The 26,445-nt window shown below is 43.6% G+C and overlaps 1 protein-coding gene across 6 annotated transcripts in view; it reads right to left on the bottom strand.

Annotated features, from left to right (window-relative positions):
• Positions 1 to 26,445, bottom strand: part of LOC126203965 (protein bric-a-brac 1-like) — a 455,035-nt gene that overhangs the window by 239,828 nt on the left and 188,762 nt on the right. The window contains exon 1 of one of the 6 annotated variants that reach the window (XM_049938367.1): positions 6,111 to 6,309. The exons of the other annotated variants lie outside the window; for them this stretch is intronic. Coding sequence (XP_049794324.1) covers positions 6,111 to 6,294 — 184 coding nt within the window. The 5' untranslated portion in view covers positions 6,295 to 6,309. Of the gene's footprint in view, positions 1 to 6,110; positions 6,310 to 26,445 lie in introns of those variants that run through there. 6 annotated transcript variants of the gene reach the window in all.

The following is a 26,445-nucleotide window of genomic DNA, read 5'->3' as shown; positions in this document are numbered from 1 at the left end:
TGCAAAAATCTGAGTGGGGACTCTAGGGTCGGCAGTGGACCGGAACAATCGCGGTGTCTGGCTGCCCTGCTTGGATACCGTGGAGAGAAGTAGGATGGAGAAATTACGGGCATTGAGTCCAAAGGTTACTCCCGAAGTCTGAATAGTGTAGAGCATACGACTCCACACACGTAGCATTATCTGTTCCTCTGAAAAGAGAAACAGATTTGTACTAACTTGTGGTGTTCATATGCAATCTGAAGTGTGCCTTTGCTGCCGCGCACTTAAGTCGATCAACTACTCTTGGCATATGTGCAAGTAGCTTGAGTATTGACTCGTGACGGACTCCGCAAATGAACATTTACGTGAAGGAGTTTACGGACATCCGGCCGCTGTGGACGAGCGGTTCTAGGAGCTTCAATCCTGCCTCGGGCATGGATGTGTGTGGTGTCCTTAGGTTAGTTAGGTTTAAGTAGTTCTAAGTTCTATGGGAGTGATGACCTCAGATGTGAAGTCCCATAGTGCGCAGAGCCATTTGAACCATTTTGAGTTTACGGGCGCAAATCACGTCCACGTTTGAGATTAGACAAGCTTGCTCACGGGAAAGACGGCATCATGACGGTGGCTGGGCCGACCGTCGTAATCATCACGGAGAATTACGGTGATATTAGCAATCATCGGCCAAAGTAGGGCACTGTAATTCTAAATGAGTTCCACTAGCTCTTTGACTGGCGCTCTCTGAGTGTGTCCGTTCTGGCAGAATTTCAATAGAGTCACTTGTGGGTTCAGTGTTGACTTAAGAGGAAAAGAGGATAAACTGGCTCTGAGCACTATGGGACTCAACTGCCGAGGTCATTAGTCCCCTAGAACTTAGAACTAGTTAAACCTAACTAACCTAAGGACATCACAAACATCCATGCCCGAGGCAGGATTCGAACCTGCGACCGTAGCGGTCTTGCGGTTCCAGACTGCAGCGCCTTTAACCGCACGGCCACTTCGGCCGGCAGGAAAAGAGGATACATTGTGCCAATGATAGGCTAGTTAGGTTAGCGAGTGTATTGGAGTGTCATGTTAGGCTAGAAATATTGCTTATCCTGTTTTCTGAGTAAATCTTAATTTTGTATCATATGCTAATCACCGCACTCCCATGAACCATGGACCTTGCCGTTGGTGGGGAGGCTTGCGTGCCTCAGCGATACAGATGGCCGTACCGTAGGTGCAACCACAACGGAGGGTTATCTGTTGAGAGGCCAGACAAACATGTGGTTCCTGAAGAGGGGCAGCAGCCTTTTCAGTAGTTGCAGGGGCAACAGTCTGGATGATTGACTGATCTGGCCTTGTAACATTAACCAAAACGGCCTTGCTGTGCTGGTACTGCGAACGGCTGAAAGCAAGGGGAAACTACAGCCGTAATTTTTCCCGAGGACATGCAGCTTTACTGTATGATTAAATGATGATGGCGTCCTCTTGGGTAAAATATTACGGAGGTAAAAAAATAGTCCCCCATTCGGATCTCCGGGCGGGGACTACTCAAGAGGACGTCGTTATCAGGAGAAAGAAAACTGGTATTCTACGGATCGGAGCGTGGAATGTCAGATCCCTTAATCGGGCAGGTAGGTTAGAAAATTTAAAAAGGGAAATAGATATAGTGGGAACTAGTGAAGTTCGGTGGCAGGAGGAACAAGACTTTTGGTCAGGTGATTACAGGGTTATAAATACAAAATCAAATAGGGGTAATGCAGGAGTAGGTTTAATAATGAATAAACAGCATAGTGAACGCATTATTGTGACCAAGATAGACACAAAGCCCATGCCTACTACAGTAGTACAAGTTTATATGCCAACTAGCTCTGCAGATGATGAAGAAATTGATGAAATGTATGACGAGATAAAATAAATTATTCAGGTAGTGAAGGGAGACGAAAATTTAATAGTCATGGGTGACTGGAATTCGTCAGTAGGAAAAGGGAGAGAAGGAAACATAGTAGGTGAATATGGATTGGGGGGAAGAAATGAAAGAGGAAGCCGCCTTGTAGAATTTTGCACGGAGCATAACTTAATCATAGCTAACACTTGGTTCAAGAATCATGAAAGAAGGTTGTATACATAGAAGAACCCTAGAGATACTAAAAGGTATCAGATAGATTATATAATGGTAAGACAGAGATTTAGGAAGCAGGTTTTAAATTGTAAGACATTTCCAGGGGCAGATGTGGATTCTGACCACAATCTATTGGTTATGAACTGCAGATTGAAACTGAAGAAACTGCAAAAAGGTCGGAATTTCAGGAAAGGGGACCTGGACAAACTGAAACAACCAGAGGTTGTAGAGAGTTTCAGGGAGAGCATAAGGGAACAATTGACAGGAATGGGGGAAAGAAATACAGTAGAAGGAGAATGGGTAGCTCTGAAGGATGAAGTAGTGAAGGCAGCAGAGGATCAAGTAGGTAAAAAGACGAGGGCTAATAGAAATCTTTGGGTAACAGAAGAAATATTGAATTTAATTGATGAAAGGAGAAAATATAAAAATGCAGTAAATGAAGCAGGCAAAAAGGAATACAAACGTCTCAAAAATGAGATCGACAGGAAGTGCAAAATGGCTAAGCAGGGATGGCTAGAGGACAAATGTAAGGATGTAGAGGCTTGTCTCACTAGGGGTAAGATAGATACTGCCTACAGAAAAATTAAAGAGACCTTTGGAGACAAGAGAACCACTTGTATGAATATCAAGAGCTCAATGGCAACCCAGTTCTAAGCAAAGAAGGGAAGGCAGAAAGGTGGAAGGAGTATATAGAGGGTTTAAACAAGGGCGATGTACTTGAGGACAATATTATGGAAATGGAAGAGGATGTAGATGAAGATCAAATGGGAGATAAGATACTGCGTGAAGAGTTTGACAGAGCACTGAAAGACCTGAGTCGAAACAAGGCCCCGGGAGTAGACAACATTCCATTAGAACTACTGATGGTCTTGGGTGAGCCAGACATGACAAAACTCTACCATCTGGTGAGCAAGATGTATGAGACAGGCGAAATACCCACAGACTTCAAGAAGAATATAATAATTCCAATCCCAAAGAAAGCAGGTGTTGACAGATGTGAAAATTACCGAACTATCAGTTTAATAAGTCACAGCTGCAAAATACTAACGCGAATTCTTTACAGACGAATGGAAAAACTGGTAGAAGCCGACCTCGGGGAAGATCAGTTTGGATTCCGTAGAAATGTTGGAACACGTGAGGCAATACTAACCTTACGACTTATCTTAGAAGAAAGATTAAGAAAAGGCAAACGTACGTTTGTAGCATTTGTAGACTTAGAGAAATGCTTTTGACAACGTTAACTGGAATACTCTCTTTCAAATTCTGAAGGTGGCAGGGGTAAAATACAGGGAGCGAAAGGCTATTTACTATTTGTACAGAAACCAGATGGCAGTTATAAGAGTCGAGGGGCATGAAAGGGAAGCAGTGGTTAGGAAAGGAGTGAGACAGGGTTGTAGCCTCTCCCCGATGTTATTCAATCTGTATATTGAGCAAGCAGTAAAGGAATCAAAAGAAAAATTCGGAGTAGGTATTAAAATTCATGGAGAAGAAGTAAAAACTTTGAGGTTCACCAATGACATTGTAATTCTGTCAGAGACAGCAAAGGACTTGGAAAAGCAGTTGAACGGAATGGACAGTGTCGTGAAAGGAGGATATAAAATGAACATCAACAAAAGCAAAACGAGGATAATGGAATGTAGTCAAATTAAATCGGGTGATGCTGAGGGGATTAGATTAGGAAATGAGACACAAAGTAGTAAAGGAGTTTTGCTATTTAGGGAGCAAAATAACTGATGATGGTCGAAGTAGAGAGGATATAAAATGTAGACTGGCAATGGCAAGGAAATCGTTTCTGAAGAAGAGAAATTTGTTAACATCGAGTATAGATTTAAGTGTCAGGGTTTCTGAAAGTATTTGTATGGAGTGTAGCCATGTATGGAAGTGAAACATGGACGACAACCAGTTTGGACAAGAAGAGGCTAGAAGCTTTCGAAATGTGGTGCTACAGAAGAATGCTGAAGATAAGGTGGGTAGATCACGTAACTAATGAGGAGGTATTGAATAGGATTGGAGAGAAGAGAAGTTTGTGGCACAACTTGACTAGAAGAAGGGATCGGTTGGTAGGACATGTTTTGAGGCATCAAGGGATCACAAATTTAGCATTGGAGGGCAGCGTGGAGGGTAAAAATCGTAGAGGGAGACCAAGAGATGAATACACTAAGCAGATTCAGAAGGATGTAGGTTGCAGTAGGTACTGGGAGATGAAGAAGCTTGCACAGGATAGAGTAGCATGGAGAGCTGCATCAAACCAGTCTCAGGACTGAAGACCACAACAACAAAAACAGCTAGCAATCACCACATTTTTGTTGAATAATTAGAGTGTAATGATAATTTCGATGCAAACAATACTGGGGGGCATAACCGTGCGTTTAAACAGAGCCAACTTAAGTCAAATAGCGACCCATGGTCGACTACCAGTAGATATTTTTCAATACATCGATAATTGTACAGGGTGTCACACGCGAGGCGGTCTGTTTTGAACTACGTAGTACTGAGGGCGCGGTGGTGGGAGGCGGTCGTGGTGGGGATAGTTCTGATCTATACAAGACGCCATTTCATTTACTCAGTCACTATGGAGCAGTGGGACTTGCAACGTTGAGTGTTTGTCTATGACAGTTTCGTGGAAAGTGGTGAGTCTATTAATGCTACGCAGCGATTGTTTCGTTCGCGGTTTGTCGGTCGACATGGAGCTGTTCCGAGCCGTAACACAATCCTCAGATGGGTGGAAAACTTCAGATCAACTGGAAACATACTGGATAAGAAGAATCCTGGCCCGAGACGCAGAGTAACGACACCAGAAAATGTTGAAAGAGTAAGGCAAGCGGCAGTCAGAAGCCCAAGACAGTCAGCTAGACGTCATGCTAGTGAGTTACGAATCAACTGTGAATCGGTTAGACGAATTTTGCATAAAGAATTAAAATTCCACCCCCACAAAATGCTCATTGTCCAACAACTTAACGAAACTGATTTTACTGTACGAGAAGACTTCGCTTACAGAATGCAGGTGATTTTGGGATCGAACGAAAATGAAATTTTATTGATGAACGATGAAGCTCATTTTCATTTAAACGGGACCGTGAATGTGCAAAACTTACATTACTGAGCTCCAGAGCATCCACACCTTTTCCACCAGAGTCCTCTACACTCAGAAAAAGTGACGGTCTGGTGTGCTCTTGGCTGTGCTGGCATTATTGGACCCTATTTTTTTTTAAGAGAACGGGGCCACAGTTACTGTAATTCGGTTCGTTACATTCGTAGGCTTGAAACCAGAACTAAGAAGCCAACGAATCTCTTTAAAATGCGTTTGGTTCCAGCAGGATGGGGCAACATCGCATACCGCAAACACTTCAATGACAGTTCTTAGACGCATGTTTCCTGGCCGGATTATCTCACGTTTTGGCAATGTTCCTTGGCCTCCCAGGTCTCCCGACTTGTCACTATGTGACTTTTTTCTGTGTGGGTACCTTAAGAACTGTGTCTATAACCACAAACCACGAAATTTGGGCGAGTTGAAGAATGGAATCATTCAAGAAATTGCTGCCATCCCTGCAGAGATTACTTTGTTAACTAAAATGGCAAATAATGAGCTTTGATTGTGTGTAAATAAACATGCATTAATTTTAAAGTTGGCTGAGTATTATTTCATCAAAAACCGACCGTCTCTCGTGTGTCACCCTGTACAATAAAACCCCCTTACGTTGCACTTTGGAAAAGGTTTACTTAAAAACCAAAAATCTTAGCACTGATATTTCGGATTTTTACCCACTAATCTGTAAAAAATAAAAGCATTGTGATAACCGAGACCAATTAAATAGCTAACTAAAATACTGCTATCGGTTTTAGCCGGGCGTATTTTCCCATTCTTAGTGGAGAGCGTGATTTCGCAGGATTTGCGGGAAATTCCGACAGCTAGGAAAGCATGACTTTCTCTCTCTCTCTCTCTCTCTCTCTCTGCGGTTTCCGCTTTCGCATCGGAAATGGGCAGGAGAAGAAATACGAAGAAAATGGAAGAGCGTGCACATAGAGGCACCTGTTGTGCGCCAGCCGACGCTGCAGCCCTGTCGGCGGATCTTCTGCACGAAGCGCTGCACCGCCATGTGGTTGAGGCCGTGGGCGCGCGCCGCCACGCGCAGCGACTGCCCCTGCTGCAGCACGGCCGCCGCCGCACACTGCTTCCGTGACGCCCGCAGCGCCGCCTCCTGCTGCTCCGCCATCACGCCCGACCACTGCCGAGGAGATACGCCTGCGCCTGCCCTGTCCTCACACGTGAGCCACGGAGCTACACCGTGCGCCACACAGCGGCCTCTGCTACCCTCACCAGCTTCTCGGCACTCCTCAGTCCTCCGTACAATACCAATGCACTTTCCATAACGCGTAATACCGGGGGAGATGCGCTTTATACACAACACAAAAAATCGTGAAATGTTGTTAACTTTTAACAACACATGGCCCTATTGTTTAAACAGGTGCAGCCCTGTAAGCACACACATCAAAAAAAAGTTTCGCATCACCTCGGTTCCGAGACTTCCGGAACCAGTACAGCAAATTGGAATAGAGGTCAACATAAACATGATTTTTATTGCTCATCAAAACCACGCATTGCATGTTGTACCACCATACAGCGAGACCTTCAGCCGTGGTGGTCCACAACAACACATGGCCCTATTGTTTAAACAGGTGCAGCCCTGTAAGTACACGCATCAAAAAAAGTTTCGAATCACCTCGGTTCCGAGACTTCCGGAACCAGTACAGAAAATTGGAATAGAGGTCAACATAAACATGATTTTTATTGCTCATCAAAACCAAGCATTGCATGTTGTACCACCATACAGCGAGACCTTCAGACGTGGTGGTCCAGATTACTGCATACATCGGTAACTCTAATACCCAGTAGCACGTCCTCTTGCACTGATGCATTCCTGTATTCGTCGTCGCATACTATCTCCAAGTTCATCAAGGCACTATTCGTCCACATTGTCCCACTAGTCAATGGCGATTCGGCGTGGCTCCCTCACAGTGGTTGGGGTGGTCACGTCGTCGTTTCCAATCTATCCCAGGCATGTTCGATGGGGTTCGTGTCTGGAGAACATGCTGGCCACGTCGTTATCCTGAAGTAAGTCATTCACGAGATGCTCACGATTTGGACGCGAATTGTCGTCCATGAAGACGAATGCCTCGCCAATATGCTGCCGATATGGTTGCACTATCGGTCGGAGTACGGCATTCACGTATCGTACAGCCGCTACGGCGCCTTCCATGACCACCAGCGCCGTACGTCGGCCCCACATAATGCTTACCCAAAAGAGCAGGGGACCTCCACCTTGCTGCAGCCGGCCGCGGTGGCCGAGCGGTTCAAGGCACTCCAGTCTGGAACCGCGCGACTTCTACGGTCGCAGGTTCGAATCCTGCCTCGGGCATCGATGTGTGTGATGTCCTTAGGTTAGTTAAGTTTAAGTAGTTCTAGGGGACTGATGGCCTCAGATGTTAAGTCCAACAGTGCTCAGAGCCATTTGAACCATTTTTGAACTTCGCTGGATAGTGTGACTAAGGCGTTCAGCCCGACCAAGTTGCCTCCAACCACGTCTCCGACAATTGTCTGGTTGCTGGTTGAAGGCAAATGCGACACTTATCGGTGAAGAATACTTGATGCCAATCCCGCGCGGTCCATTCAGCATGTTTTTGGGCACATCTGTACCGTGCTGCATGCTGTCGTGTTTGCAAAGATGGACCTCGCCATGGACATTGGTACTGAAGTTGCGCATCATGCAGCCTATTGCGCACAGTTTGAGTCGTAACACGACATCCTGTAGCTGCACAATAAACGTTCTTCAACATTGTGGCGTTGCTGTCCTGCGAGCCATACTTCGTAGGTAGCGGTCGGTCATCCACTGCAGCAGTAGCCCTTGGGCGGCCTGAGCGAGGCGTGTCATCGACAGTTCTTGTATCTGTATCTCTCCATGCCCGTTAACATCGCTTTGATTCACGCCGGGACGCCTGACACTTCACTGCCCTTTGTTGAGATCCCTATCTGGCACATAGTAACATTACGGACGCGATCGAATCGCGATATTGACTGTCAAGGGATTGTTGAAGTAGATACAACAAGAGCAGTGTACCTCCGACCTCGTGGAATGACTGGAACTGATCGGCTGTCGGACCCCTCTGTCTAATACGCGCTGTTCATGCATGGTTGTTTACATCTTTGGGCGGGTTAAGTGACATCTCTGAACAGTCAAAGGGACTGTGTCTGTGATACAATATCCACAGTCAACGTCTATCTTCAGGACTTCCGGCAACTGGGGTGATGCAAAACGTTTATTGGTGTGTGTGGATCCCAGAATGTGACAACATATATATTAGAACAATTTCAGCAGTTCCAATGCATTTTCCGTTATATGTACACCGAGGGGAGGGGTACTTAAGGACCATAAGATGGGCCCTCAATCTGAAAATGTATGATATTCACTGCAGAAATCACATTCACTATGAAGACTTAAATTTTTCAACTTAAATGGTTCAAATGGCTCTGAGCACTATGGGACTTAACTTCTGAGGTTATCAGTCCCCTAGAACTTAGAACTACTTAAACCTAACTAACCTTAGGACATCACACACATCCATGCCCGAGGCAAGATTCGAACCTGCGACCGTAGCAGTCGCGCGGTTCCGGACTGCGCGCCTAGAACCGCTAGACCACCGCGGCCGGCTTTTCAACTTAGGTGTTGCGAAAAATTACAAGAAAATTGCGGAATCTGCTACAGGTATCACCAAAACCGGTAAACATTTCTTTTTCACAATTCTGATATACACTGAGGTGATGAAACTAGTTCACATATACAGATGGCAGTAGTTGCCTCGTACCCGAGGTATAAAACGGCAGTGCACTGGTGGAGCATAAAACGGCAGTGCACTGGTGGAGCTCTCATTTGTACTCAGGTCATTAATCTGAAACGGCTTCCGACATCATTATCGCCCCACGATAGGAAACAGACTCAAACGTGGAATGGTTGTTGGAGACAGACGCACCGAACATTCCTTTTAGGAAATAGTTAGGTATTTCAATATTTTGAGATCCAAAGTGTCAAGAGTGTGCCGAGAATACCAAATACCTCTCACCATGGACAACGCAGTGCCCGCCGGCCTTCAGCAACGGTTGTATACAGTTGCGAGTGTTGACACACAAGCAACACTGCGTTACCGCAGAAATCAACGTGGGACGTACGATTAAAGTATCCGTTGTGTCCATACGGCAGAATTTGGCGTTAATAGGCTACGGCAAAAATGGTTCAAATGGCTCTGAGCACTATGGGACTCAACTTCTGAGGTCATCAGTCCCCTAGAACTTAGAACTACTTAAACCTAACTAACCTAAGGACATCACACACATCCATGCCCGAGGCAGGATTCGAACCTGCGACTGTCGCAGTCGCGCGGTTCCAGACTGTAGCGCCTAGAACCGCTCGGCCAATCCGGCCGGCAGGCTACTACGCGAGTGCCTCTGCTAACAGCAGGACATCGCCTGCAGCGCCTCTCATTGACTTGTGACCGTATCAGTTGAACCCTAGACTACCAGAAAACCGCGGCCTGATCTGATGAGTCCCGATTTCACTTTTTATGAGCTGGTAGTAGGATTAGAGAGTGCCACAAGACGACTCTAAGCGAAGGACAAAAGTTGTGAACCAGGCATTGTGCGAGCTGGTGGTGGCTCCAAAAGGGTGCAGGCTGTGTTTAGATGGAATGGACTGAATCCTCTAGTCTAACTGACTCGAAATGGTTATGTTCTGCTGCCTGGAGACCATGTGCAGCCCATCATGAACTTCACGTTCCCAAACAAAATTGGAATTTTTATGGTTAACAATGCATAATGACGCCGGGCCACAACTGTTCGCGATTGGTTTGAAGAACTTCCTGAACAATTCCAGCGAATGATTTGGCACTTCAGTTCGCCCGAGATGAATCCCATCGAACATTTATGGGGCATAGTCCAGAGGTCAGCTCGGGCACAAAATGCTGCACGGGCAACTCTAGAGGCAGCGTGGTTCAATATTTCTACAGGGGACTTCCAACGACTTGTTGAGTCCACGCCGAGCGATATTAGGAGGCATCTCATGATTTTTGTGAGAAGTGTTACTGTAACATTTAAAGCAACTGCGGGATCTAGTACAAGAAATTATTAAAAGCAATAATTATTTTTTCAAATTTCTGAAATATAAAGAAAATGATTAGATTACAATATTCCTACCATGCGGAAGTAAATTTTCCAAGCATCATCAATCGTTGAGTCCTCTTGACTATGCCGTAAAACTGAACGCCGCAATGTATCCTGACTTCAAAGTCGCCGTCCGCAAAGTGGTCTACAGCCAGGTCCAAAACTACTGCGATTGTCGGAAATATTCTCGCACCATACTCCGTGACCAAATGCATAAAATAATTGCAAGAAGTTTCGTTATACGGCATAGGCACCGACGCATCGAACCACAAGGTTGAAAAGATGTTTCCTTTAGTTGTTCACACTTTATGAAACTGACTGAATCCAACAGAAGCTGATGAAGTTTGATTCGTTGAATAATGAAACTTCAGAGACAATTGCAAAGCTTTGTTTAGATGCTCTAAGACAACTACAAATTCCATCAGATAAATTAGGTTTTTTTGTGGAAACACAGTTAGCGGAATGTGTTTCACCAAGAACCAGGAAAAATTGTAGAAGGAATTGGATGCCCTGTCCATATTCTCCACAATATTGTATCAAGCGCTGCTATAGTCTTAACCGTCGACATTGAAATAATCGCCATGAAAATATTTAATAGGTTTTCAATATACACGATAAGGACAGAAGAATTTAAAGAGTTCTGCTTGTACGTTGTCAACCATCATACTCTCATATCGCACTCACAACCAAGGTAGCTGTCGTTAATGCTCGTAATTGAGAGAATTCTTATGCTCTGGATTCGAAAAAAACAATTTTTTGACGCGGAAGATAGGCCACGTAAAATAATTTCAATTTACTTCATGTTCCTGCAGCAAAACTTGAAAAGCGAGAAGAAGAATAAAGCATCGATCATTGAAATAAGAAACCGATGGGGCCGATTACCCTCGCTGTTCGGTCCCCCCTCCCCCCCCCCAAAAAAAAAAAAAATCAACCACAATGCTAATGCCAACTGCTAACATTACCGAATGCCTGCTTCCTATTCCCCACACAACGCCACTGTGGAAACAGTATTTTCGTTGATGTTGCCTGGTGGACTTACGAAAGAAACCGACTGCTGCCAGGGACTCTGAAAATCAGTCATACGGGCCCAGTTTTTGTAAGCACACTTGCATGGAGTTTTATAAATACGCAAAAGGAAAAAAGAAGACTTAGCGAAAAATGTGATATCTTCCGAAAAACATTTGTACATCAACTATTTCTGCCGCAACAATTTGCAAAAAAATGGTTCAAATGGCTCTGAGCACTATGGGACTCAACTGCTGTGGTTATCAGTCCCCTAGAACTTAGAACTACTTAAACCTAACTAACCTAAGGACATCACACACATCCATGCCCGAGGCAGGATTCGAACCTGCGACCGTAGCAGTCCCACGGTTCTGGACTGCGCGCCTAGAACCGCGAGACCACCGCGGCCGGCAACAATTTGCATGTAATTGTGTTTTAAATAAAAAATATTTATATTTAATAAATGTTTTACTTTGTTTCTACAGGGTGAAAAGCATTTAAACCGACAAACTCTGGTAGGTTGTAGGGGACATCAAAACAAATATTTTCCCTAATGTCATTTTTTCCTATGAGGAGTGTTTAAACCGGCAGAGGCAGATTTCTCTGGCGGCAAATTAATTAAACCAACAAACACTCTGCCTCTACCAATCCACGTTTCTGGGAACCACCGGTCCAGGAATCGACGCACACGACGACTGAAATGTGCCGGCGCCCCGTCATGTTGGAACCACATGCGTTGTCTTGTAGGGAGCTGGACGTCTTCCAGCAATTCTGGCGATGCTCTGGCGAGAAAATTGTAATAGTGCCTGCCATTTAATGGCCTATGTGGCAGATTAGGCCCAATTAAACAGTCCCCAACAACACCGGCCCACACATTAACGAAGAACCACACTTTATGAGCGTTAGTAACTGTGACATGTGCGCTACCTTCACTCCAAACATGCGAATTGTGCATGTTGAAGAGTCCATCACGCCCGAGCGTTGCTTCCTCGGTAAACACAGAGGATGGAAATGTAGGATGCATTTCACACTTCCAGGTACCACTGCGAAAACTGTGCTCTGGGTGGATAATCAACTGGTTCCAGGCTGTGGACACGCTGTAACTGAAATGGACATAACAATTGCTCTCTAAGGACTGTTCTTATATTCGTCTGATTCGTCCCCATGTTACGTGAAATTGCACGAGTGCTGATTGAAGGATCGCGCTCCACATGCTGCAAGACAGCTTCCTCAAACTGCAGCGTTCTTACCGTGCGACGGCGTCCCTGTCCAGGTAAACTGCTAAATGACCCGATCTCACGCAGACGTTGGTTCACAGCAGCGAAGGTCGTATGATGCGGGATTCGGCGATTAGGATATTATTGATGATAAACCCGCTGTGCTGATCGTCCGTTGTGGTGCGCTACGTAGTACGCACCACCCATATCATTGTACTCACTCCAGGTGTATCGCTCCATTAGTAAACAGAGACAATGCGCGACTACACTGGTGGACAGCAGCTGCATATAACTGAAGAGCGTAATACGCCCTCTAAGAACTGAAGATCATAATACGGCCTCCACCGGTTTAAATAATCCTCATAGGAAAAAATGACATTAGGGGAAAATATTTGTTTTGATGTCCCCTACAACCTCCCAGAGTTTGTCGGTTTAAATACTTTTCACCCTGTATACACCCATCTCATAGTGTCCCGACGAGGTATCAGCTAGATATGGCAACTCTATGTGCATATTTTGATGTAGAAGGCGCTACGGTAGTGCTCCCCCCCCCCCCACCCTCCGCCCCACTCACCCCCTTCCCTCTGCGGTGAGAGGAGGTTGCATGTGCACATGACATGTTTTGATATATGATAAACTGTCATGTCATTAGAGATATTGCATATATCTTATTGCCAGCGGCAGATTACTACATGCGAAATTCCAGACGTTACACTATGATCTAAAGATATATCGAACAAAGCTTTTTTTACAAGTTCTACGGAACGAGTGAAGGTAGTTTTAATCAAATGCTTTCAGTAATTCTCCATACATACAACGTCGTGATCACTCAGGGGAACGCCATCACCAGAAAAACAGAGTATTTATTACATTAAGCTAAGTGAAACATACTTACAATCATTGCAAATACTTTTATTAATTAAACACATTGCAAATAATGACAGATCAGAAAAACATTTTTTATAATATTCGTAACGTAGGTTCATGGCAAGTTTTCCACGGGATTTGGTCTTGATGACAGAGGTGGTCATCTAAGTAAGAAATGGTCGTGCACAGAAGTTCTTGCTGTGAATCCTGTGACTTGGGCAGAGTATATACTACTGGCCATTACAATTCCTACACCACGAAGACAACGTGCTACAGACGCGAAATTTAACCGACAGGAAGAAGATGCTGTGATATGCAAATGATCAGCTTTTCAGAGCATTCACATAAGGTTGGCGCCGGTGGCGACACCTACAACGTGCTGACATGAGGAAAGTTTTAAACCGATTTCTCATATACAAACAGCAGTTGACCGGCGCCGCCTGGTGAAACGTTGTTGTGATGCCTCGTGTAAGGAGGAGAAATGCGTACCATCACTTTTCCAACTTTCATACAGGTCGGATTGTAGCCTATCGCGATTGCGGTTTATCGTATCGCGACATTGCTGACCGCGTTGGTAGAGATCCAATGACTGTTAGCAGAATATGGAATCGGTGGGTTCAGAAGGGTAATACGGAACGCCGTGCTGGATCCCAACGTCCTCTTATCACTAGCAGTCGAGATAACAGGCATCTTATCCGCATGGCTGTAACGGATCGTTCAGCCACGTCTCGATCCCTGAGTCAACAGATGGGAATGTTTGCAAGACAACAACCATCTGCACGAACAGTTCGACGACGTTTGCAGCAGCATGGAGCTCTGAGATCACGGCAGCGGTTAACCTTGACGCTGCATCACAGACAGGAGCGCTTGCGATGGTGTACTCAACGACGAACCTGGGTGCACGAATGGCAAAACGTCATTTTTTTCGGATGAATCCTGGTTCTGTTTACAGCATCATGATGGTCGCATCCGTGTTTGGCGACATCGCGGTGAACGCACACTGGAAGCGTGTATTCGTCATCGCCGTACTGGCGTATCACCCGGTGTGATGGTATGGGGTGCCATTGGTTACACGTCTCTGTCACCTCTTGTTCGCATTGACGGTACTTCGAACAGTGGACGTTACATTTCAGATGTGTTACGACCCGTGGCTCTACCCTTCATTCGATCCCTGCGAAACCCTACATTTCAACAGGATAATGCACGACCGCATGTTGCAGGTCCTGTACGGGCCTTTCTGGATACAGAAAATGTTCGACTGCTGCCCTGGCCAGCACATTCTCCAGCTCTCTCGCCAGTTGAATACGTCTGATTAATGGTGGACAAGCAACTGGCTCGTCATAATACGCCAGTCACTACTCTTGATGAACTGTGGTATCGTGTTGAAGCTGCATGGGCAGCTGTACCTGTACACGCCATCCAAGCTCTGTTTGACTCAACGCCCAGGCGTATCAAGGCCGTTATTACGGCCAGAGGTGGTTGTTCTGGGAACTGATTTCTCAGGATCTATGCACCCAAATTGCGTGAAAATGTAATCACGTATCAGTTCTAGTATAATATATTTGTCCAATGAATACCCGTTTATCATCTGAATTTCTTCTTGGGTAGCAATTTTGATGGCCAGTAGTGTATTTCCCTGAAGCTGGCCATTCTGGTAACTTCCCCCCTCCCCCCACACCAGTATCTTTGCAGATCGTATTGCGAAAAGTTTACGAAAAGAACAAAGTTCTTATTCTCGTACAAACATTTCTTTGAGGTAACGAACTAAGATTCTTGGAAGTCTACTTTTGGAGTTTTGTGTTGTTTATTTTTATTTTATTTTTTTATTTTATCACCTTCCTCTTCAAAATAGCGTGCAATATGTCACTTTCACTGAGTCGTTAAATCGTACTGCAAATTCTAAAAATGTATGTACTTTCGACATTTAATTGTGGGTAGTCCTAATTTAGTTTCTCGGGCCTTCAATTTTCTGGAGAAGCATGTCTTCTTCTGAAAGTATTCAATATTTTGAGAGCTTTAACAAAGAATGTGACCCAAATGATTGTCAGAACGCATATGAAAGATCGCGGATCAACTGTTTTGTTTACTGTAGGCTCTAATGAAAAACAGAGGAAAGTTAAGGACATGGTTATGTTGCTTCTGGTGTTTTACACAATCTACCCCACTCGAGTTTAATTCACAAAATGTTCAGAAAATCATGTGAAACTGTTAGAAAAGTAATTTTTGAGATATTGTTCAACTTGTGCGTCATTTTGACTTTAAAGTCAATTATGTCGTCAAAGCGTTGACCGTTATGTGAATTCTTACACTTTGTCGTTTTGGGGGGTTTCAAACTGACATCAAGTCTTGTCACCCGTGAGGATTTTTACCAGAGAACAATGTCCAAGTTTTGCGTTTCAATCACGTCGTGGCACGCGTCCACGTGTAGCTGTTTTTGTTCGGGAGTCAAGATAATGTGGGGGCAAACATCCCACACACTTTTCTCTTCTTCACTGCGATCTGGAGAAAGCCTTGAAATTTTATTTAGGGATGTTGTTCAATTGTAAGACAACAAATGCTCGATTCAATGAGCGAGTGACAGCCGTGCGTGCTCCCAGCGAGATGGCGACGTCAGAAATCATTTCAGTGCATCCACGGGGGCATGGCAGCGATAATCGCTCCGCAGTACTACACTGGAAGCCAACAAGCAAGCACGGAGGCAGCAGAAAGCAGGCACTGTTTGTTTGTTTCGTCTACGTTTACGTTAATTACGCAACAGGAGGTTTTGGATTCATCCAATGGTTAGCTCACCGTTTGATGAATTAACAGTAAAACAATAGCTGTGAGATCAGCTATATACTCTATCTGGGTTGCGGTTGCACTCTGATCTGCATTATCAATACAGAATCGGCCACACAACGCTGTAAAGCTGTGTGGGAAGTCTTGGACAAGAGTGCATATCTAAATTCGCGAAAGATAGGGGACTGAAAAATGCCAGGGGTTTGAAAAGCATGTTACGTGATGAGGACAACGAAATACTATCGACCCAAGGAGGAAGTACACTTAACATTAGAAGAAATGTTTTCGTTTACTGTATTACTTAACAGACATCCAATTTAATCCCGAACGTGGAGGGTAGGAACTTTATAAACGACATGCATCCTTTGATTTCCGTCCTGGTAGCTTTTTTCTCTCTCCACTGAATCCCACGTTACTCCTCAAGTGATCATCACTCTGGTCGTTCCATCTCTTCCTAGACCACCCAAGAGGTCTTTTTTCTTGCACCTCCATCCCCAAATACTGACGTGGAATTTGAGGCTGGTGCATTGGCTTCTCATGGCCTAACCAGTTCAATCCTGCAGCGCTCGTTCTTTCCTCCGTGGTCAAGGTCGCCTGTAAGTCTTTTCATACATATTCGTTCCCGTCTCTGTCTCTCCTGAACTGACCTAAGGGACTTCATGCCTGTATCTGAAGGTCTTCTCTCTAATTTACGACATAAGCATCCAGACTATACAGCATGATTGGCTGGAGATACGTTTTATGCATGGTCTTTTTAGCTCTTAAAGGAACACTTTTGTCCTATATTAGGTTTCGTACTCGGTGGAAGAAGTTGGACCCTTTTATTATTAGTTTGGCGCTTACATCACTTGATATGACACTTCCGAGATAACAAACTTCTCACACATTCAGCCTTTTCTCCTTCCAGTGTGATCTTACAAGGTGTGAGTTACCTACTCACCTTCATGGCCCGTGCTTTGCTCTTACTCATAATCAATGAACTCTTTAAAATTTTTATTCCAGTGACCAAGCCTGCTCTCAATCTCCACTTCCGTCTCTCCCAAATGACGATGTTGCCAGCAAAAGAAAAAACACTGAGATCTTCGTTTTCTACTTCCTTGACTTCTTTCATGAGTGTGTCCATAAGTGTAGGGAAGAGTAACGTGGGAAGTTATCAGCCTTGCTGATCACTTATCTTTGTCTTAAACCATTTTGATCTTCCACCTCTTATTTGTACATAGTATTCACAACCCTCATACCGTATCTATACTGTTTTTATAATTAATGTATCAGCGACATTGTGTTTTGTAAGTATTCCAATACGCACTACTTATATCACCACTGAAATGTCTGCAATTAAGTATTTTGTAGCTGCAATACTATAAAGCACTGATTATAATGAACATGCTGGAGTAAAATCTGTTCATTCAGACGAAAGGGCTCCTGCAGGGGGCAAGACTATTTGAAGTTCTAGATAGCCACATTCAGGCTACATTGCCGCCTCCAAAACACAAACACAAAATAATTTAACAGTGATGTTTCTCTCCTTATTCGGTTTCACGAAACGTTACGCGCAATTGAAACCACGCGGCTCTGTTCTTGATCACATCGTGACGTATCCCATATTTCAAGGTCCTTTTTCACCCCTTCAATGAAAAATGTCCAAACCGGCTTCATCCATGGCAGGCTATCGCGTGCTTCATTGTTTCATATTTGAAACCGCGCGCCAGGAAATGATGCTGCGAACTCACGATAATAAATCGCTCGGCCATATTTAGGTTCCAGGTTGCAAACATTGCTCAATGTGACGACTATCTGCATTCACGACAGCCTGGAACCACACTACAGATATTTCACAATAGGCTATAGACTGCACTCAGCAGGCGCCTGGTGGTGCAACGGATAGCGCATGGAACAGTGGACAAAGAGCTCATGTTCGAGCCCTTGAGGTGTCTAATGATTTTAATAGTATTACACGCAACACGAAAATAGCGTTAGCAAAAACTAATTGTATCAGTTGTTTCGATGGTGAAATGTCATATCGCTTCGCGTTAACTTCAGTCTGAAAAATGGGCAACAGAGGATAAACGCATTTGCTTTGCGAACTAACAATTTAGTTTCTTGGGAAGAACTGCTAGTAGTGAGGATGTTTGGTTTTGTTGGACGCTCAAGTGCGCAGTCATCAGCGCCCATACAAAGTCCCAATTTTTCACACAGTCCAATTTCTTTACTTAGTGCAATTTAGCCACTGTCACGAATGATGATGAAATGATGAGGGCAACACGTACACTCAGTCCCTGAGCAAAGAAAATGTCCAACCCCACCGGGAATCGAACCCGGACCCCGTGACAGTAGTGAAGATATCAACATACGCCACAGTACAACGAGGTGTACGACGATGAAGTTTTATATACAGAGATATTCAAAGCATGCACAACATGCAGGTAGCGCCAACGTAAGGTCTGTGATGTTTGCAACTTACTTCATCTTTATGTACGATGACGAAACTTCATTGTTTAAACACTAGGGATAGTACCAAAATAAAAAAGGTATCAAATAAAATAAAAAGTGTATGGTCACATTAACCAGAAAATATGTTTTTGAACGTGACTTATGTGAACAACGATTGTAAATATAAGCGCGTGTAAACTGCAAGGAAACCAATAATATTCTGTTTCTGATCGGTCTGGTGATGTTTTGTAATTGTGATTTAGTTTTCATATGAGAGAACTTTTGGGTTGTCCCGCAGTACTTTTCGAACGGTCGTGGCACAAATCGTGAATTGCTTTAAGATGGCACATTGCAAACAGCATTCTCAACCATGGTAGCAGTTAACATCTCTTCAACCAGTTATGGCGCAACTGACGGGATAGGTGACACTGTTGGCTGAGATTTCCCATAGGAGTTCAGCAATCTAAACACTAATGGATTATGTATTTGCACCCGTCCCAAAAAAAAAAAATAAACACTGAAATACCTAGTAATACGAATTTTGTAACAGGATCTGAACTCTGTGAATAATGAAACATAACATACGTTATTAACCAAAGATGCACGAGAATTTCATGAAACAGCTGTTATTTGTTTCCAGATAGAGACTATTTGTGGTACATTAAAGCTACCATCAGTAAATCGAGAGAGAGAGACCTGCAACTGAGACATATTCGATTTTTTTCTGTCAACATGATCGTTAAGCAAAGGCAGGACAAAATCTTTAAGAACTTTCTCAAAGAAATCAATACAGATATATTTAAGGGTTAAAATTATACTGCAACTTCCGTATCTGGTATCGATATTCCTCCGTGAACACCGTTACGTTGATCAGAATGGCTTTTGCAACATGCTTCTGTATATATGTCGTTAATGCTTTTACAAATATATCTATAATCAAATGTCTTCCAATGCCGAAAAAAACTGTTTTACAAGATAAAACCGAAATTTTAACCTTTCAACCAATTAGAAGCTTACCAAAACCAACTATAAAAGGGTCCACATTACTTAGTTACATTTTGACGACAATGTTAGTATGGCCTGAAGCCTGCTTAAGGGCAGCTGAAGACCATTTTTCTTTACTTGATGCGTCGTTCTACTACCCCTTTCATCGACAGGGCGTATTGGGGAACGTTTTATGTGAAGGAAAAATTCGTTATTACTGAAGGATAAATACGTAACTCAGCCTCATATGATTCAACTAAACGGCGGAAAACTTACATGATAACTGCAGAATTTGAATTAGAAACGCGGTTCCAATGACGTTAAGTTTTCCATTATTGCAACGTATAGTCGCTGTGCCCTGCGTAGATTAAGAAGCATGAATAACTAACAACTATGAAGACTATATTAGTGAACCTGACAATGTAGTTATCAACACTATTTCTAAAATATTGCAAGTCAAATGTTACGACGTTTAAAACGCATATAGCCAGTTGCCAATATCATTAACACAATATGGCGTTACATAGGGCGTCGCACGAAAAACTGGGCCCGAATGCAGACTGCGCGCCAGGTACGCACGAACTGTTACCCGCCACGACCGGAACAGATAAACATGTAATAATAAGATAATACAGAAATAACAAGTAGGCTAACGCAAAGGTGTATGTTTACATAATCGTCACAGCTTTGAAACAATACACAACTGGCGCGCGACAATGAGAAGTCTAGTACTCGGAGTCGGTTTTCGTGCTCTTACCTTACACAACATGAAATTTTTATGCGAGACACGAGATTTCTATGCAAGGCCTAACCTCCCCCCGCCCCCCCCCCCCACCCATCCCCACCCCGACGAGCAAATTTTTTAGGTGACAAAAATTTCGAATTAAAAACCATATTAGAGATGCCCAAGTGTGAAAGTCATATCTCCGCACTAATGTATATTAAGTAAATAATCACTGCCGCTATCGTCGCACAACAACCGGTGTTTTGAGAATTACGTGTAACGCTTGTGTGTGCCTGACATAAGAGCGTCTCAGAGCTGGCGAGAAAAGCTTTCTTAGGCTTCATAGGCCGCTGTGTGGCGCACGCATGGCAAACATACTCTTTCCGGAGATAGCCAAGACGTCAGCTTACCTCCCTGTAGGATACATAGCGTCCCGTCAATGGCGTCAGTTGGCACAAACCGCCGGGAGCTGCTGCGGGCTGTAACAGACTGCGTAACGTCACGCGCCGACGTCGCCATCTAGTACCCATACGCGAAACGACGCCCGCTGTGTTACGTCACGTCCGGCTGGTCGCTTCGACCGACCGTGAGACAGGGCAGAGGAGAGGCCGCACGAAAATGGCCGTTACAGCTAGCTGCGCGTTACAGCTCAAGTGCATTTGCGCCGATTAAAAACTCCGCTATATTCTCCAGTGAGCAGGCGCTTCATTAAACCTGGCACTGTCACGATGTCAATTGTAATATGTTACTGTTCCTGTTTCAATCACAGCAGTTATCCGTGGTAAATCTTTCGCAACGTTTAACCAATCTCCAAGAATTACGCAGTCCACGTTGTAAATTACAGATTATATTTATTGTAAATTACAGATTACATTTATTGTTGGGTGTTCCACCTGATCTGCGATTCTGCCGCTCTGCGAAAACCCGTATCGTCTTTTTGGCAAAACGTGAATCAGTCATACATTTTACACGATCTATGTCTTCTGGCGATACTGGATGCTGTTATTTTGGCAACACATAGCGTCTCGCTTGTATCTTTGATCCTTGTTCCCTCTTCCCTCGTTGTACCCATATTCTGTTGAAGAAAGTAAAAATGTTATTTATGAACGAAAATTGTCCTACGAAAGACTTGTAAACCGAAATCAATCGAACAGAGAAACAAACTTCTCTAGAAATCTATACTTTCTATTTACATGAGTAAGTATGAAATTGTTCTACGGACAGCGACGGAAGACTTAATGACATTGGTTCACTGTGGAACTTAATGAAATTGTAATTCTCACGGTATGTTGTCCGAACAACTACTTCGTATCTTAATGACCCTGCTTTTGGTGTATTTGCCGCGCGGTCTAGGGCGTCTTGTCACGGTCCGGGCGGCTCTCCCGTTGGAGGTTCGAGGCATTCCTTCGTGTGTGTGTGTGTGTGTGTGTGTTTGTTTTGTCAGTGGGGTAAGTTTAAGTTGGATCAACTAGTGCGTAAGCTTAGGGACCGATGACCTCAGCAGTTTCGTCCCATACATAGGACCTACCACAAATTTCGAAATATTTTTGGTGTATTTATTGGTTATAGTGATGTCTACCCTATAAGCGCCACCGTTCCACAAGATTTCCTTTCGGAACCGACACTGTTTAACATATTTGTCTGACGTACCAGACTTGCATCCAGTCAACATGGCTTCTTTCGCTGATGACAAAGCGATATAATATACTAACAACGTACCGAACATTCATGACAAACTCCACCGGGCTGCACTGCTGCCTGAGAAATGCTTCACGGCATCGCAGGCCAAGATGAATGTGGACAAAAGTCAAGTTTAGACAAGAAAAGCCAGGATTTAAATACACCACTGTTGCTATTCTCTGAAGGTATTCCTTGGGCTGACTTTGCCAAACACCTTTGAGTTCACCTTGATAAACGCCTTAAGAAGCAAATAATCGACGTTGCAAACAAGGCAAACAGCGTATTAGCTATCTTATATCACTCAACAGGAAAAAGTATCCTACTTTATAAATCAATAACACGGCCAGTCACGGTATACGCCTGCCAGCAATAGGGGGACATGTTACACCTACGCATTTCCGCAAACTTACTTCAGGCAGTTCAAAATAGGGCATTGCGCATTATATTAAATACACACAACGATTCACAAGGGCATACAAATAAACACTGTTCCAAAGGAGATTCGATCTATATCTTCCTACTCTATCAACACTCTCATTTGTCAATCATCCAAGTATAATCGCAATGACCTGCACAAACATAAACATGCTAAACTGTTATTGTTACTGTGTCGGCAATCCACACTGAGGCTGTCTGCGACAGGCAATATCCTAATCATTACAATCCCATATTTATGTATGTTGTCAGACGCGTCATTAAAAATAATGTTTTTTAATATTGTGAACTGTAACTGTAACATTGTACATTTTAAATAATGTTTTGTTCTTTTTATTCCACAATGTATGTATGTTACCTAACACTTATGTAGATGGCTATTCCTAAGTCTATCATTTTACTAACCTTTATTCATGTTCAAAACCCATCTGTACCTTGTCATATTGTAGGGTTTTTATTGCCTCCGTGACAAATGTTTTACTATTTATACGAAATTATATGTAGATATATATATGTAGATATATATAAGGAACCTCGGGTTGGGCCGGTCGGGGTGGCCGAGCGGTTCTAGGCGCTACAGTCTGGAACCGCGCGACAGCTACGGTCGCAGGTTCGAATCCTGCCTCGGGCTTGGATGTGTGTGATGTCCTTAGGTTGGTTAGGTTTAAGTAGTTCTAAGTTCTAGGGGGCTGATGGCCTCAGAAGTCCCATAGTGCTCAGAGCCATTTGAACCTCGGGTTGGGGCACTACAAAATAAATCCGTAAATATTACAAAAACGGGTGTATGTACGCTCCACATCTACTCCTAAACCACAGGACCGATTTCAACTGAACTTGGTACACATATCCCTTAACTGTCAGGCAACAATCTCAGTGGGGATGAAATCACACTCCTAACATAGTTCAAGAGATATAACGTCATAAACACTGAGATGCGTAACAAAATGCATCGCGCACGAAATTTTAGGCGTTGCGTAGAGACGTTTACAAAATCGCGATGCGACATATAATTGGAAAAAAAAAGGAAAAAAAATGAAATGCGCGTACGGCATTGTTGCGACGGAGGCCCAACTCGAGGAAGCTCGGCCGCCAAGCGGAAGTCTTCCTTCATTCGACGCCACATTGGGCGACTTGCGTGCCGGTGATGAGGATGAAATGATGATGAGGGCAACACAACACCCAGTCCACGAGCGGAGAAAATCTCCAACCCCGGCCGGGAATCGAACCCGTCGCCGCGCCTGAGAGGCAAGCACGTTACCACTCAGCTAAACAAGCGGGCATATAATTATAAATATTGTTTATAATGAAGTTCTAAATCAAACAAATATTACAGAGAACTTGTATTTTGCACGCTATGCTTCCTAATTTGGATACGGCGCTTACAATCCCACATTATGCATACGCGAAGGTGTTTTCTTACGAATACATAGAAATAAATTTTTTTCGGTATTACACTAGAAATACAGTTCATTTTTTTTGTCTTTATTTCTAATATAAAATCGGCAAAATGAATACACGACCAGCGACAGAGCTAAATTCTCATGCCTATAAATCGTGTCATTAGTAGCATGCACTTGATCTCAAATATTTTCACGTTCCGCTAGATAAGAAAACAATACTAAATTACAAATCAATGTTTTGTTGCGTTCTTAATGTTCCGTTGACAACATGTGTACTTCTTGGGTGCCTTTATGTTTATCTAATCGGGTAACGAAAATTTGTTTAGGCCTTTTTTTTTGTTTCTTCCTTCCGTATGATACCTTTTTATGTCGGTCGGTACGCAACACCCTGTTTGACTTTCTAGTCTTGAGAATGATCGTTAATACGACATGAAATCATCTATGACTTTTCCACACTGTAATATGTAATTTGTACAACGGACGGTGGCTTGCCGACATAATGTTTAATAGCAACGAGGGACGATAATTTCAGACACGTGCAGTGCTTAATAAACTACAGCTTGCTTGCGTTTGACAATGCATCACAATACACCAGTCTCTTCGGTATTTGACTGTGTTCAGTTGCTTTCGCTAATGCCTGCATTTCTGTTCTTGACTGTACTTCTTCCGCACTCGGGTGCTGCAACCTTCGAACCAGTGAAGTATGTGTCTGATGGTCTCGAGGCTCTGGATAAAAATAAAAGTTTTCTTTTGCGTTTCGACCACGAAACAAAATTATTTTTAAAGAACATTACTATTATCACTATTTCGTAAGACAGTAATAATGACTACAATAATTGCATTTTTTGTTTAGTACTAGCGATGAAGGTTACAGCTTGAATGATCATCATCTTCCTCACACAGTCTGTCCACTACACACACACACTTTGTGCCATTCCTCACAGAAAGCGAAAATGAGACATGAATATTACATACGCTTAAGTATCTCATAAAAATGGCTTTTCCGACGTGTAGGCGATCCCCACAATGGACCAAAAATTGCTTCATCATTCACTTCGCAACAAATAAAAGAACTATTTGAATGCACAACAGAACATCAACTACGTAATGGATACTACTTCGATGTAGGATCTACATTTTATTATTATTATTATTATTATTATTATTATTATTATTATTAGTGGCAGAGTCATACACGAAGCATTGGCAGCATTACGTTTCCCAGTACCTGCCAGTTCAGATGCAAGGAGTCCATCAGTAGGTGATATACAAAGTACAGTGTATATCATTTTAAGTCTTAATTTTAAACAGGGAAGCAGGAAGTGGGCGAGGCAAGTGTCAGCTTTCTTTAGTGAGAAGAATTGTTCGTAGCACTGATAATTGCATCATCATTCTGTTAAGAAAATGTTACAAATAACGAATATCAATTGTCTCACTGACTCATTAGTTCGTGGTTTCATAGAACACCTAAAATTTTTAAAAATAACTTTTACTTTTAAAGTGTGCGAAGAACATTCTTTTGTGTTCTGAAGTTTCAAAAATGGTTCAAACGGCTCTAAGCACTATTGGTCTTAACATCTGAGGTCATCAGTTCCCTAGATTAAGAACTACTTAAACCTAACCAACCTCAGGACATCACTCACATCCATGCCCGAGGCAGGATTCGAACCTGCGATCGTAGCAACCGCGTGGTTACGGACTGAAGCGCCTAGAACCGCTCGGTCACAACGGCCGGCTTCTGAAGTTTAATTGGGTAACGTCTTATTGCACTTGGGAGCCACTGGTCCAAATGTATTGCCGCCGTTAACTGAGCGTGTATGGAGGTGGGAGTGGCAACCCTATGCCACCAACGTACATGTCGCATAAGGACACCGAAGACAAGACAAGGAGAAATCAGGGCTCGTACGGAAGCATATACAGGGGATTCAAAACGTTGCACGCAGACTGAAAGAGCTGATAGAGACGTCGGAATACAACTTTGAAAGAGGAACTTATGGCCTCAGAAGTATCTTAGACAGCGAAAATTATGGAATGTCAGGAAAAACGAGGAGAATCAACGCACGCGCGCCGGTAAGATAATGTACTGCTTCTGTGCACGTACAACTGCGTATCATTCAAGCGCGTTCCGCGTCTGTTCCCACGCCGTTACGCACTTGTGTTATCAGTTGCTGCGTACGGTACTTCCGCTTTCTATTCGTGCACTGAGATCAGAACGTAAGGTACAATTGCATGGGCACGTCGCCATCCTGATCTATGCTTCTTCATTTTTTTGAGGGGTGGTGGTGGTGGGGGGGGGGGGGGAGCGGATATAAAAATACTCGTGTTAAGTGGCACAGGGCACCAGTTCCCAACGAAAAAACGCTTTTCGCCAGGCTATTTGGAGCGTCTAATGAGGTACGTATGGTGTGCCTCGTGTACTTGATAGTTACGCCTATGCTGACTGTATTAAACATGGTGGCTGGCATTTTTAACACCTTATGTAATATTCAACATTGTTGAGAACACAGGACATTATCTTTGCTGAATTGTGCATTCACTGGCTTTGTTGTTCCTAGCATTACAAAGCTTTCTACTGGCCCAGGGTTACTTCCAAAACCAATGAAGTTTTATTTCGACTTCTCTATCAGCTCCTCCAA

The sequence above is a fragment of the Schistocerca nitens genome, chromosome 9 (genome assembly GCF_023898315.1).
Source record: "Schistocerca nitens isolate TAMUIC-IGC-003100 chromosome 9, iqSchNite1.1, whole genome shotgun sequence".
In the NCBI taxonomy this organism is placed as follows: Eukaryota; Metazoa; Arthropoda; class Insecta; order Orthoptera; family Acrididae; genus Schistocerca; species Schistocerca nitens.
This window is presented reverse-complemented; position numbering and strand designations above follow the sequence as displayed.